The 13,426-nt window shown below is 38.1% G+C and overlaps 2 protein-coding genes across 2 annotated transcripts in view; both read right to left on the reverse strand.

Annotated features, from left to right (window-relative positions):
• The window catches only part of LOC140150219 (testis-expressed protein 10 homolog), a 50,662-nt gene that overhangs the window by 16,380 nt on the left and 20,856 nt on the right, over positions 1–13,426 (reverse strand). Inside the window, exons 6-7 of the mRNA XM_072172224.1 lie at positions 2,450–2,687; positions 662–989 (exon numbers count right to left, since the gene is read on the reverse strand). Of these exons, the coding sequence (XP_072028325.1) occupies positions 662–989; positions 2,450–2,687 (566 nt within the window). The remainder of the gene's footprint in view (positions 1–661; positions 990–2,449; positions 2,688–13,426) is intronic.
• Positions 8,269–13,101, reverse strand: LOC140150936 (uncharacterized). Its single transcript, XM_072173092.1, has one exon. It carries the CDS (start codon positions 12,497–12,499, stop codon positions 8,774–8,776), a length of 3,726 nt encoding a protein of 1,241 aa, XP_072029193.1. The 5' UTR covers positions 12,500–13,101; the 3' UTR covers positions 8,269–8,773.

Below are 13,426 nucleotides of genomic sequence, written 5' to 3' on the forward strand. Positions count from 1 at the left end.
GGAGTGATACAACTCAAATTTGGAAACACATTATTTCAATGGTTGCCAGGCTTCAATGGAAGATAGAAAACAGGACATAACAAATCGGACCACACCTCTTTAATACTGCCTGCAGACCTATAATATTTGAATTTGCAACAGCTTATGACCTTTTCAAAAGGCATGATCATCACCCCCACTTTACCCCCATCAAAACCTCATAAAAATTTGAGGTCTGAAATATGTTTTGTTTAGACGGTGTGATCAAAAATGAGTTAAAAAGTGGTAACCACCACTGGAAGTATGTACTCTTCTATGAGGCATTATTTATTCATTTTGCTTCTGATACCCAAATAACTGGTACAATAGAGGCCGTCAGCCTTTCGCAATCTTGTGGGTACAAATGATCTGTGTGTTCATGTGTTGGACACTACGCGCAGGGCGCAGCGTGCCACGCAGCTATTATCGCGCATCAACGCGGTGATTTTGCTGCTCACGCATGGAGATCGAACGACCATCACAGCGTGTACCCACAAGATGGCGGCATATGACGTCACGCTGACGGCCTCTATATATTCAAAATTTTGAAACAGATTGTTTTACTGGTTGGCCTCAATACAAAATAGAAAACACAATATGAAAAAATCTGCCCACCCACCTTTATATAGATAAACACACATACCTTCATCAGGAATGACTTTCACCAAACGACCTGTCACATGCAACAGGTTCTGCACATGCTCAGTAGCCAAGCTGCATCCATCACCAGCCAGCGTTTCCATGACGAAACTCATCACTTTCTTCACCCAGTCTTCCTCTATCTTATTGGCAGTGATGAAGTATGACATCACATCACATGCAGCAAGGTTGATGGTTACCACAGAAGCTGATGATATATTCCCTGATTTCTTACCCCGTCCAGTTGAAGAAATGTTTGCATAGAAAGGAAAATGCTGAAGGAGTTGTTGGTTGAATGTCTTCAAGTAGCGCTTCTGTAACTGGGGCAGAAACTTTGGCAAAAAATATTAAAAATTATATTAATTGAGCTCATTTGTTAACTTACTTTTATAATTATACCAAGTGCATGATCCTGCATATGAATAGTTGCCAATTCAATGAACCACCAAGATCAATATTATTATGTTATGGGATATTGGAGCTTAAACAAACAGATTCAATTTAATTTTTAAGCACTTCATGTATGTCTTTCATTATGTTGTGTTACATAGAGTCACAAGATCATATGTGACATGATCTGGTCCGTGGGGGCCAAAGGCGGCATTTTTGAAAATTGTGTTACTATAATTATTACATTATACAAACATTGAGCTATCATATACTGAAAACACAAGAGGTCTAGTACACTTAGTTTCAAAGTTATGACATTTTGTAATGCCTATTGTTTTTTGACCCCATATTTTTGCCTTTATCTCAATTTCAAATTTGCCGCCTTTGGCACCCATGGACCAGATTGTGACACATATGAATTGTTTTCCATAATACTATAATTTAACATAATTTTGTTATAATGTTACTGTTCTCACCGCTGCTGCTGCTGCTGCTGGGTTTTTTAAAGGTGTAAGCCTTTTTTGTATAATCAAATTAAAATTCCATGCAAAACGAGGAAAAACAAAGAAACTAATTACATGGAAATAATACTGCTTGTTTAATAAATGAGTGTTGTAGAAAATAAAATATTTCAAAAGATAAAAAGTCCTGAAATGAATCTCCTAACACTACCCAGTTTCCTGGCACTGATAGCCACATTGTTACTGTTGTCTCTGCTGTTGCTGTCATATACAGCTGTGAAGCTTTGGTTATCACAGACACATTGGGCAATTCCATTGACGCTTCTCACCGTGCCCTGATGCGCTACTGCCTTGGAGTGCATTTTCCAGATCGCCTATCAAACGACAATCTGTATGCCCGGGCAAAAGTTGTACCCGCGACATTGACATTCACACGGAACAGGCTACGGATTGTGGGCCACGCATAATAAGGAGACCGGAACTGCCACTTTCCATCATCCTCCATCCTAACAATCAGGCCACAGAAGCCTATCGCCGTGGTGGAGCACTTCGCCGCACATATCTAGCTCAGCTCATAGGCGATCTCAACGCCATTAACTTGACAATCAAGGATGCCTTCAGAGTAGCGCAAAACCGCACAGAATGGCAGAGACTTGTGGGATCTGTTAAATAACTGTTTATTATAACTCTTTCAGTCACAACGCCTCATGTTCTTGAACTTGAGTTGCGTCACCTTAGTAGTAGTAGTTGCTGTCATGGTTGCTGCTGTTGCTTGTGTCTTTGAACTATAGTCTGGTCTTGTAAAAAGCTGGGATGATAATCTAACTTATATCAGAATTAACTAGGGTAGGATAAAGCCTGAAAATGGAAAATTGTGGGCAATCAAAATTATACTTTTCTTGGGCAAGATATAAATTCTTTGGTGTCTTCATGTGACCTACCTCAGGATCTGTTTGCTCCATCCATCTCCACAGTAACTGCAGCACGTTCAACACCCCATCTAGTGTTTCCCATGCATTAGGTGTCATCTTGTTGCTATGAGACTGTTGTCGTGGTGACACCTCTGCCCAGCATTGCATTAGGAGTGGTACCAATGATGTGATAAAAGTAAACAGTTCCTCTGGACCGTACGATGAGGTGCTCGTTGAAGAGGTTGTCTTTGTATCTTGTACTAAAGACCTACATTAAAACACAAACCAAAGGTTAACAAGTAGTTCATACATACACGCTATATAACAGCGCGCGTGATTGGTCAAGAGCCGGGCATAAACAGCGTTTATGCCCGTGTCCCGGATGTGAGATCGCCTGGCACGGAAAATGCAGGAAAATCGTGTTTTTAATGATGTTACTTGTAATTTTTGTTATTATTTTGATGAAATAAGAATCACAAGATGTTCTGGTATGTATGAGCGGGGTTCATTCATATATTTTATGACTAAGCGGTTGTTTATGCCCTTGGCGCAAGCGGCCCCTCGGGCATAAAACAACCGCTTAGTCATGAAAATATATGAATGAACCCCAAATTAGTAATTGTGTGATGTGTAATAACAATGTCCCGCCATCTGTTCTACAGGGTTGTATATCAAAACTATATAGTATACAGTTTGAAAAATGCCACTATATTAAAAAGTATGAGGTATTTGGTCAAAATGCTTCAGTTGATAGCTGGATCAACATCTTGTCCTTCCATAACTATTAAATGACTGCTGTGTGACCATTAATAAGATAAGGACTCAGTGGCTATTTTTGTGAGTCCCTTGTGCTTAGGAAATATCTAAAAGTTTGCAAAAATCTGTCTTGCCCAATGTTCTTTATACCACTTATTTTTTCATGGTATAATGTACATTTATGCTGTCATAACACACTTTCCATGTTCTAAGACTTTAGCACAGAGTTACCTGAACATTTTAGCACTAGCCAGTCAGGCCAGTAACTTTCAAAAGATAACGGTCTGAATGGAAATTTATCAACCCAAGAATGTACAGGCTGTATCAAAATGATTTCTACCCATCAGTATTTGGTGTTTATTGATAATTCATAACCTCATTAATAAACGCGATGCGTGTGATCCAATTACATTTAGTTATTTGTGAAAATGCGAACGCAAATCGAGGTCATTAATATCTCACAATTGACCGCAAAATGCGTAATTGTTAAAATGTCGCACCCAATTGACCGGCGTTTGCGTGTTGTTGTGCGCGCGCTGGCTGCCGTATTTGGATTGTGCGCTACCATATTTGTACAGATTGCGATACGCACTTTTGTTATTGGTCCTCCTGTTTTAGCCTGATCGATTTTTGGAAAGGGAAGATGTAAAAATCATCTATTTTTATAAACTTTTGAGCAAAATTTTGTGTTATTTTGTAGGGTGAAGAGATTAAAATGACGGTTATGAATGAGGTTAATAACTTTGCATCGGTAATATGTTGGGCATTGTGAAAACTCTAAACATTTTGCTTTGGACCTCGGAATATCCCTCGGGGCTACGCCATCGGGATATTCCTCGGTTCCAAAGGCAAAATGTTTAGATTTTTCACAATGCCCTCCAAATAACCGATGCGCAGTTATTAACCTCTAAGCCTGCTTCTTCCATAAGCAACATTGGATCCTCCTGAAATGCCCTGAATTTCTATATTTATTAGGGCCGATGTCGACATGTCGACATATTTCGTATCTTGACGTCGACAGAGTGTCGATATACATTTGGGTTCCGAAAAAATACCAGGACTTTTTTTTTCATGATTTTAGGAATATTTCAAAAATTTTAACCTAAAAATATCTAGAAACACCGTCGGCAATTTCAGCAAATTTCCAAGATGGCCGTGTTCATAGCGAGCATGTAGCGATGAAGTGTACAATTTACACCGGAAAACAAGGCATAATACTGCCAAAAGTATGCCCCCTGAAGGCAAATAACATGAAAAATTGGCGAAATAGTAGGTAAAAGATAAGATTTGGCATTGCATTTTGTTGAAAATACATTCGAAATGGACAATATTTTGAGTGAAAATGAGCTTGCCTGACGAAGTTTTACTGGGCCATTGCCTTAGCACTCCCGGTTAGCACTATGTCGCCATGGACGAAGTTCTGTCGATATGTTGACATAATTCACGACAGGATTCCGACAGAGGACCTGTTGACACCGGCCTTAATATTTATAACCTATTCTCTTACATTCATAAATTAGCAAGCTCCTATGTAGGCTATGTTGTATTTTGATGTAACAATCTTGTCTATAATCACTAGAAACTGATGGGTACAATCATTTTGATACATAGCTTCAGAATGTTAACAAATCAAGTTATGAATGTATGGTATACAATAACATTATGACACAATGATGCTTCTTTAAACGTTTATGTTTAATGTATATAGCTATTTGCCTTTAACTGAAATAACCTCTTTACTTCCGCTTTTTTTAGGGATAAAAAAATTAAACAGATAATTAACAAAATAACTTTTTCGTTGAGTGTGTTATTCTTTTCTTTATACCCGCATGCGAAGCATGGACGGGTATATTGCCATCCTGTGGTTTCTTCTCCTTCTTATACCCGCATGCGAAGCATGGACGGGTATATTGTTATCCTGCGGTTTCTTCTCCTCCTCCTTCTCCCATCAAACACAACATTCTGTCAAGGCTAGCGCTAAAACTACAAGGGCCCCAGGTCCCATATGTGGTACACTTATGGGCCCTACCCGTAGAAGTGCCTTTTGCCCATCTTGACCCCAGAGGTCAAGGTCACGGGCCCCAGGGGCCCCAATGTTAACACATAAAGCACGCCGCTTCTCATCAAATGAAGCAGCCTCAGGGCCCTGAGTTGGTACACTGATAGCCCTAGGGGTACTCTATATTTACAAATATACAAGAGCCCCATATGTTATATATTATGGGCCCCAGGGGCCCAAATGTTAAAATATGGTGCAACAGATTGACAAGCCTAGCTCTATAAGTATAAGATGACTAGGGCTCATATGTGGCATATGTATGGGCCCTAAGTTGTAGATGTGCCTTTTGCCCATTTTGGCCCCATATGTACAAGGCAAGGGGCCCCAGGGGCCTAAATGTTAAAACAAAGGGCCGGCCGTTTCTCAGCAAATAAAGCAGCTACAGGGTTCAGATTTGGTACACAGATAGATATTTAGTATTATATTTTCATATTATATATAACCCCCATATGTTACATAATATGGGCCCCAGGGCCCCAAAAGCTAAAACATAGGGCCGGCCGTTACTCAGTAAATAAAGCAGCTACAATGCCCAGCTTGAGTTTTCTGATAGTACTTGAGAATTATACTTCAACATATGTACATGAGCCCCATAAGTCAAATATTATGGGCCCCAGGGCCCCAAATGTTAAAGCAAACCCCCCGCCGTTTCTCATCAAATAAAGCAGCTTCAGGGCTCAGAGTTTGTACACAGGTTGCACCTGAGAATTATATAGTTATATGTACATATGAGCCCCATATGTCACATAATATGGACCCAGGGCCCCAAACGCTAAAACATAGGGCCGGCCGTTACTCAGTAAATAAAGCAGCTACAGTGCCCAGCTTGAGTCTACTGATAGCACTTGAGAATTATACTTCAACATTATTATGTACATGGGCCTCATAAGTCAGATATTTTGGGCCCCAGGGCCCCAAATGTTAAAACAAAGGGCGGGCCGTTTCTCATCAAAGAAAGCAGTTTCCGCTCTCAGAACTTGTACACAGATAGCACCTGAGAATTATATTGTTACTAACACCCACACACCCATCCACCCCACACACGTAGGACTAAACAGACAGACATATCGTATTATATCATAATTGGAAATACTAGCGTGAAGTGTTAAGGCTGTTCCAGTTAAATTACATACCCATTGGCTATTCCATTTAATTTACATACTCCCTCTGAAATGTCCCCAAATAGGCTGTTCCGTTTAATTTACATACTCCCTCTGAAATGTCCCCAAATAGGCTGTTCCGTTTAATTTACATACTCCCTCTGAAACGGCTGTTCCGTTTAATTTACATACTCCCTCTGGAATAGTTTCCCCCTAATCATATTGTATAGCCTCACTGTGAGAAAGAGAGACTGACAACAGCAACCTATGGAGAGTAAGAGAGACAACTCCCCTGGGAGGGGACTTTTTACAATAATCTTTATTTTAAGTGCTACGACAGTGCAACCGACATTCAATTAAAGCTTGTGACTTGGACTTTCACTTTTTACACATTTTCTGCCCAATTGGACGCCTTTTTACAATTTCTTTATTTTAAGTCCTCAGCAAATAAGGACTGTAAGTTTGGGTACACCGATAACATGCGGGTATAGCCGTATTTTGTGTACAAATATATAGCCTTCTAGTTATTTTCCTTCTCCTATCAAACACATCATTCTGTCAAGGCTAGCGCTAAAACTACAAGGGCCCCAGGGCCCATATGTGGTACACTTATGGGCCCTACCCCATAGATGTGCCTTTTGCCCATCTCGGCCCCAGAGGTCAAGGTCACGGGCCCCAGGGGCCCAAATGTGAAAAATACAAAGCACGCCATTTCTCTTCAAAGGAAGCCGGCTCAGGGCCGTGAGTTTGTACACTGATAGGCCGAGGGGTACTGTATAGTTACAAGCATACAAGAGCCCCATATGTTATATATTATGGGCCCCAGGGGCCCAAATGTTAAAATATGGTGCAACAGATTGACAAGCCTAACTCTAAAAGTACAAGATCACTAGGGCTTATATGTGGCATATGTATGGGTCCTAAGTTGTAGATGTGCCTTTTGCCCATTTTGGCCCCAGATGTACAAGGCTGGGGGCCCCAGGGGCCCAAATGTTAAAACAAAGGGCAGGCCGTTTCTCAGCAAATAAAGTAGCTACAGGTTTCAGATTTGGTACACAGATAGGTCTTTAGTATTATATTGTCATATGTATATATAATCCCCATATGTCACATAATATGGGCCCTAGAGCCCCAAACGCTAAAACATAGGGCCGGCCGTTACTCAGTAAATAAAGTAGCTACAGTGGCAAGCTTGCGTCTACTGATATCACTAGAGAATTATACTTCAACATAATTATGTACATGGGCCTCATAAGTCAAATATTATGGGCCCCAGGGCCCAAAACGTTAAAACAAAGGGCGGGCCGTTTATCATCAAAGAAAGCAGCTTCCGGGCTCAGAATATGTACACAGATAGCACGTGAGAATTATATTGTTACTAACACCCACACACCCATCCACCCCACATACGTAGGGACTAAACAGACAGATCAGAATTGGAAATACCAGCGTGAAGCGTTAAGGCTGTTCCAGTTAAATTCCATACCCATTGGCTGTTCCATTTAATTTACATACTCCCTCTGAAATGGCCCCAAAAAAGGCTGTTCCGTATAATTTACATACTCCCTCTGAAATGGCTGTTCCATTTAATTTACATACTCCCTCTGGAATAGTTTCCCCTAATCATATTGCATAGCCTTACTGTGAGTAAGAGATACTGACAACAGCAACCTATGGAGAGTAAGAGAGACGACACCCCTGGGAGGGGACTTTTTACAATTTCTTTATTTTAAGTGCTACGACAGTGCAACCTACATTCAATTAAACCTTGTGGCTTGGACTTTTACTTTTTACACATTTTCTGCCAAATTGGGCGACTTTTTACAATTTCTTTATTCTAAGTCCTCAGCAAATAAGGACTATAAGTTTGGGTACACCGATAACATGCGGGTATAGCCGTATTTGTGTACAAATATATAGCCTTCTAGTTTTCCATTCTTATTCTTTGGTTACTAATATAATTTACCTTTGTACAAGATTTATATTTGTACAGTGTCACGTCTAATACGAGTCCTATTATACACTATCTTGATAATTGATTACAAATTCAACACCCATTCATAGTTAATTATAATATGCCATTGTAAGGTATTGTAACCACAGCTTTTCCCACTTTTCATCAAATACTGTTTTTTTACCATTTAGAAGTAGCAGGGAACTTGTGTAATACATTTAATATGGCTGCAGCAATCTTTTGTAAAATGCACACTGATAGAATAAATTAACCCCCTGAGCACTACCTGCCGATCTAACGTTGCCTCTAATTGGTCAATTACATGATATCTTCACTTTAATCACCAATCAGAATGGAGCTTTGCAAATAATTCACCCCAATTTTTTGTGTGGTGAAATTATTCTAACAATGTTGCTGATTGGGCCAATTGATGATGAAAACTTCTTTTTGGCCAATCAGCAGGTAGTTCCCATGGGGTTAAATGACTACAACATTGTCTCCATTTCAATATAACAATTTGGTCGTAAACGATCTACAAAATGATTAGATACACGATCTACAGTAGCATACAGAAATGGATTAAGTATAGAATTAATTGGTAAAGTAAATGCTGTGATCCATGGAAACAATTCAGGGGGGAGTTCCTTTACTCCAGTCTGTGCTAGAATGCCCAAGATGACAATGGGAAGCCAGCACATGAGGTCAGTCAACGTGACAGCACCCATTTTAATGGACATTTTCAAGTCAGTTTTGAGCAAAGAGAATCCCGATTTACAAATATACACAAATAGGAGTATGTAACATATTGCAATTAACAAACACAACAGAAAGTTGAACCCAAGAAAAAGTCCAATTGAGAAATAATTCTCTAGTTTTGAGCCAATTATAGTAAATGTTTGTAACAGAAGTATATCATCTGGCCTGTCAAAGTTGTATGATATTGAAATGTTATCATAGTTCTCCTCATATTTTTTAGTTTTTGCCAATGGTAACCCAATACACACATCAGAAAATTGATACAAATTATCATCTTGTAAAAAAATGGTTACAATGCTTAAAGAAAAAGCAGTAACCCATGCAAATGTTGTCATCAATACTTGTGTTATTTTGCCAAATAGCTTATGTATTATAAAGATTTTTCGAAATGCCCAAAGTCTATCTACAGCTATAAGGGTTAGAAAGAGAAGGGATGCTTCACTTGATAAGATTGATAGAAATCCTGCAAATTTACAAAGTGCACTGTTTCTCCAATGCTTAGCAACTGAAGGAAAATACTCACTATAGTATTGATCAACAGATGCAATAACTAACAAATACACACCCATAAGTAAGTCTGCCAGAGCTAAATTGGTAATAAAAACAACTTGTTTCACTTGCTTATTATCTACTGATTTAGATATCATTTTTTCACACCCCCAAATGAACACTGCAATGTTAGCAAACAATGCACAAAAACCAAAAATCCATGCACAACATTTAACAGCTGTAGATGGGAGTAGCTGTTTACATGTTAAGTAAGGAGATTTCTTGTTTCTTGGAGCACATTGAGACTGACTTTTCATTTCAAGAAAACAACATGTGGCTGAGTTGTCAACTGTGATGTAACTATTGTTTTGCAGATGCAATCCCTCAAAAGAGTGTTTGGTTAATTTTGTTAGACTATTATAGTCAAGGTTTAGATATTTCAATTTGGGTAAACCTGACAGTGCTTTATTGTGTATTTCTTTAAATTCATTATTTTGAAGGTTCAGAACTATCAAATCTGTCAAATTTGCAAACTGATATGGATAAAGTCTGATCATATTGTTTGAATTGATATTTAGTAACTGCAAAGGCATTCCACCAAATTGGTGGAAAACATCTTTTGGTATTTCAATCAACTTGTTTTCAAACAGATGGAGCTCCTTTAAGCTTTTAAGGTCTGTAAATAGGGTAGAAGGCAATGATTCAATTTCATTGGTATTCAGACTTAATACCTCTAGCTTTGTCAACCCACTGAAAAGGTCCGTTTGAATCACATGGAGTTTGTTGTCAAACAGATCAAGCACTTCCAATTGATGGAGACCTTTGAATACACCTGATGGCAATGATTCAATGTTATTTTCATTCAGACCTAATATCTCTAGCTTTGTCAAACTATTGAAAAGGTCACTTTGTATCACCTTGAGTTTGTTTCCATTCAGGTAAAGCTCTAGCAATTGATGAAGACCTTTGAATACACCTGATGGTAATGATTCAATGATATTTTCATTCAAATGTAATCTTGCCAACTTTGCCAAGCTATTGAAAAGGCCACTTTGTATCACATTGAGTTTGTTCCTATACAGCCAAAGTTCTTGCAATTGATGAAGATTTTTGAATACACCTGATGGTAATGATTCAATATTATTTTCATACAGACTTAATACCTCTAGCTTTGTCAAATTATTGAAAATGTTACTTTGTACCACCTTGAGTTTGTTTCCCATCAGGTAAAGCTGTAGCAATTGATGAAGATCTCGGAATACACCAGATGGTAATGTTTCAATGCTATTGTTACTCAGACCCAATATCTCTAGCTTTATTAAACTATTGAAAAGGCCACTTTGTATCACATTGAGTGTGTTGTCATACAACCACAGCTCTTTTAATTGATGGCAATTTCTGAATATTCCTGACTGTAGTGAGCCAATTATGTTGTTATATAGAGTCAATATCTCCAACTTCATTAATTTATCAAAAAGGTTGATTTGTAGTTTCTCCAAAGTATTAGAATGCAAGTAAAGGCGTTTTAAAGTATAAAGATGACTGAATAAGTCGCTTGGAATGACAGATATATTATTATGTGACAAGACAAGTGATACCAAGGTAGATTTATCATACAGTATTGTTTGGTTCATTAAAAAGAGATGATTGTTACTTACAGATAAATGAGTTAAATTCTTAGGCAGATTTGTAGGCAAGCTTGAGAAAATGTTGGATGTAATATCCAACAACAACAGTTCATTTGGAAGGTTTCTCAATTGAGATAAATGGCAATCAGGGTAAGACAAGACCTTTAACCCTTGCATGTGAGAAAACATATCGGGTTCTACTTCCTTAATAGTATTTCCACCTAAATACAGTACCTGTACACCATCAAACCAACTATGTGAAATATACTGTAGCTTATTTACATTTAACAGTAACCGTTTTAATTTATACAAATGTGAAAATGAACCAGTCTCTATACTTGAGATCTGGTTGAAAGACAAGTCCACTGTGTGAATGTTTTCTAAACCTTCAAAAATACCAGGTCCGATTGTTGTCAGCTTATTCCGGCTTAACAATAAAATGATAACATCTGATAGATTGAGGAAGCATTGAGGTTCAATGTGAGTGAGCTGTCTGTCAGAGAGGTCTATTGCAGTTGAGTTTGTAAGAAACGAAGCAGGAGATCCACCTACAATAAGAATGTTCTTCCTATAATCATACGCATCTGGACAGTCAATAATAAGCATCTGGAAGCCTAGAGTACAGAGGCAGCTAACCGGACACTCTGGGAATTCGGCTAAAAGTATATCATCTGGAAGGTCAAGGTCAAATCCTGGTAGCTCATCTTGTTTGAAGTATGGATCATTTATTAATGTTATCTGAAAAGATGGGTAACCTTCTTGCAGTGTCACATATGGGATTTCATAATATGGTATTTGATAAATCTTATCAATGATATGAACATTTTTACACTGATGGAACTTCAAGTTCTCATATGTGTGAATGTTAACTGCATCAAACTGTTTGACATATTCCAAGTTGTATGTTGAAGCAAACATACTGCGCTCTTGTATTTCCAAAATAGAGGATGTTCGAATGTTGATATGAATTTCACTACAATTTAGAACAATCGTACATGGTTCTGCTTCTGTAAATCCAATCCAGCCAAATGATTGATTCAAGCAGTCTGCTCCGGATTCTTCCATGGTAAAGTAGTCAAAAATTGACCAAGAGGGCAACCAAAGGACTTTCACAGTAATTCCATAGTTATAAGAAGATGACACTACAGAGTCACAAGTTTCATTTTTATGCGTCCGAATTGAAAGTGTATCATTCCGGGAAAGAATGAAATGTTGATTTTGACATCTTACAGCGGTATCATTGGTTTCAGTCACTTCAAACGATGCTACATGTAAATCCAAACAGATCATCAGAAGTGAAAACAGGAGACTATAACAGCACAATCTGTGTGTCATCATGAAAACTGTCAGAATCACAACCAAGATGAATTCAGATTGTTTCCAGAGTTTGGCGTCAATCAAGTTTATTTTTCTTACCACTACAAGCTTATTTCTTGATTTCAAGTGTAATGTCACTCCGGTGTCTTATTCAAATATCAAATATAAAGGGGGTTTGTTCACCACTGCATGTCAAAAGGTTAATTTCCTTGCTTCCAGGAAAAACACATTTAATGGACAATGTCAAGATATTTTTCAAATCTGTAAAATCTTGATGCTGCACTGCATAAAGTATAATAACCACACAATCTGCTTCCACCACCTGCTATATGTAGTGCAATCACCTGTTGGATTAGATATTTCAGGTTGTCGATGAAAAAACACAATATCTTTGTAGTTAATTGATGACATCAGACACAGTACACATCTGTTTTGATCTTTTTTGTGAAAAAAATGAAATAAATTCACAATAACAGTTCCACCATATCTAGTTTTTTCGTAGCGTGCAAACTTGTACTTCCCCCTAAATTTAATGAAGTAGAGTAGCATATGACAGCAATTTCAATGTCATTAGTCTTACCAGCCTATCAACTCCAATTCTAGCTGGTGTAGGGACTTTGACTTAAATACAAAACATGTAGCACTATGAACCACAATGGCCTCATCCCAATGACATAGTTCAACAACCTTAATTAAACAGCCATAGTGCAAATTTTGACCTCAAGTTGCAGAGTATGAGTTTTTGTACCCAAATTTTCAAAGGTCATTCAATAAATGTACAAATGTATTGGGGTTAAAGAACTGTGCACTAATAGATGAGAATGTTTTGGATCCTAGTGTAGGTCGGCTGTTATTTTTCCATTATCTTCTCATTTGATTTGATGCAGTCGTCACTGTATGGTTTATACACTTCTTGTTGTAACATTTTAGAATTGATATTGAAAAAAA

The sequence above is a fragment of the Amphiura filiformis genome, chromosome 4 (genome assembly GCF_039555335.1).
Source record: "Amphiura filiformis chromosome 4, Afil_fr2py, whole genome shotgun sequence".
Taxonomy (NCBI): domain Eukaryota; kingdom Metazoa; phylum Echinodermata; class Ophiuroidea; order Amphilepidida; family Amphiuridae; genus Amphiura; species Amphiura filiformis.

Excerpts from the sequence above, each read along its gene's own strand:
- LOC140150936 (XM_072173092.1), bottom strand. The coding sequence starts at position 12,499 with ATGATGACACACAGATTGTGCTGTTATAGTCTCCTGTTTTCACTTCTG.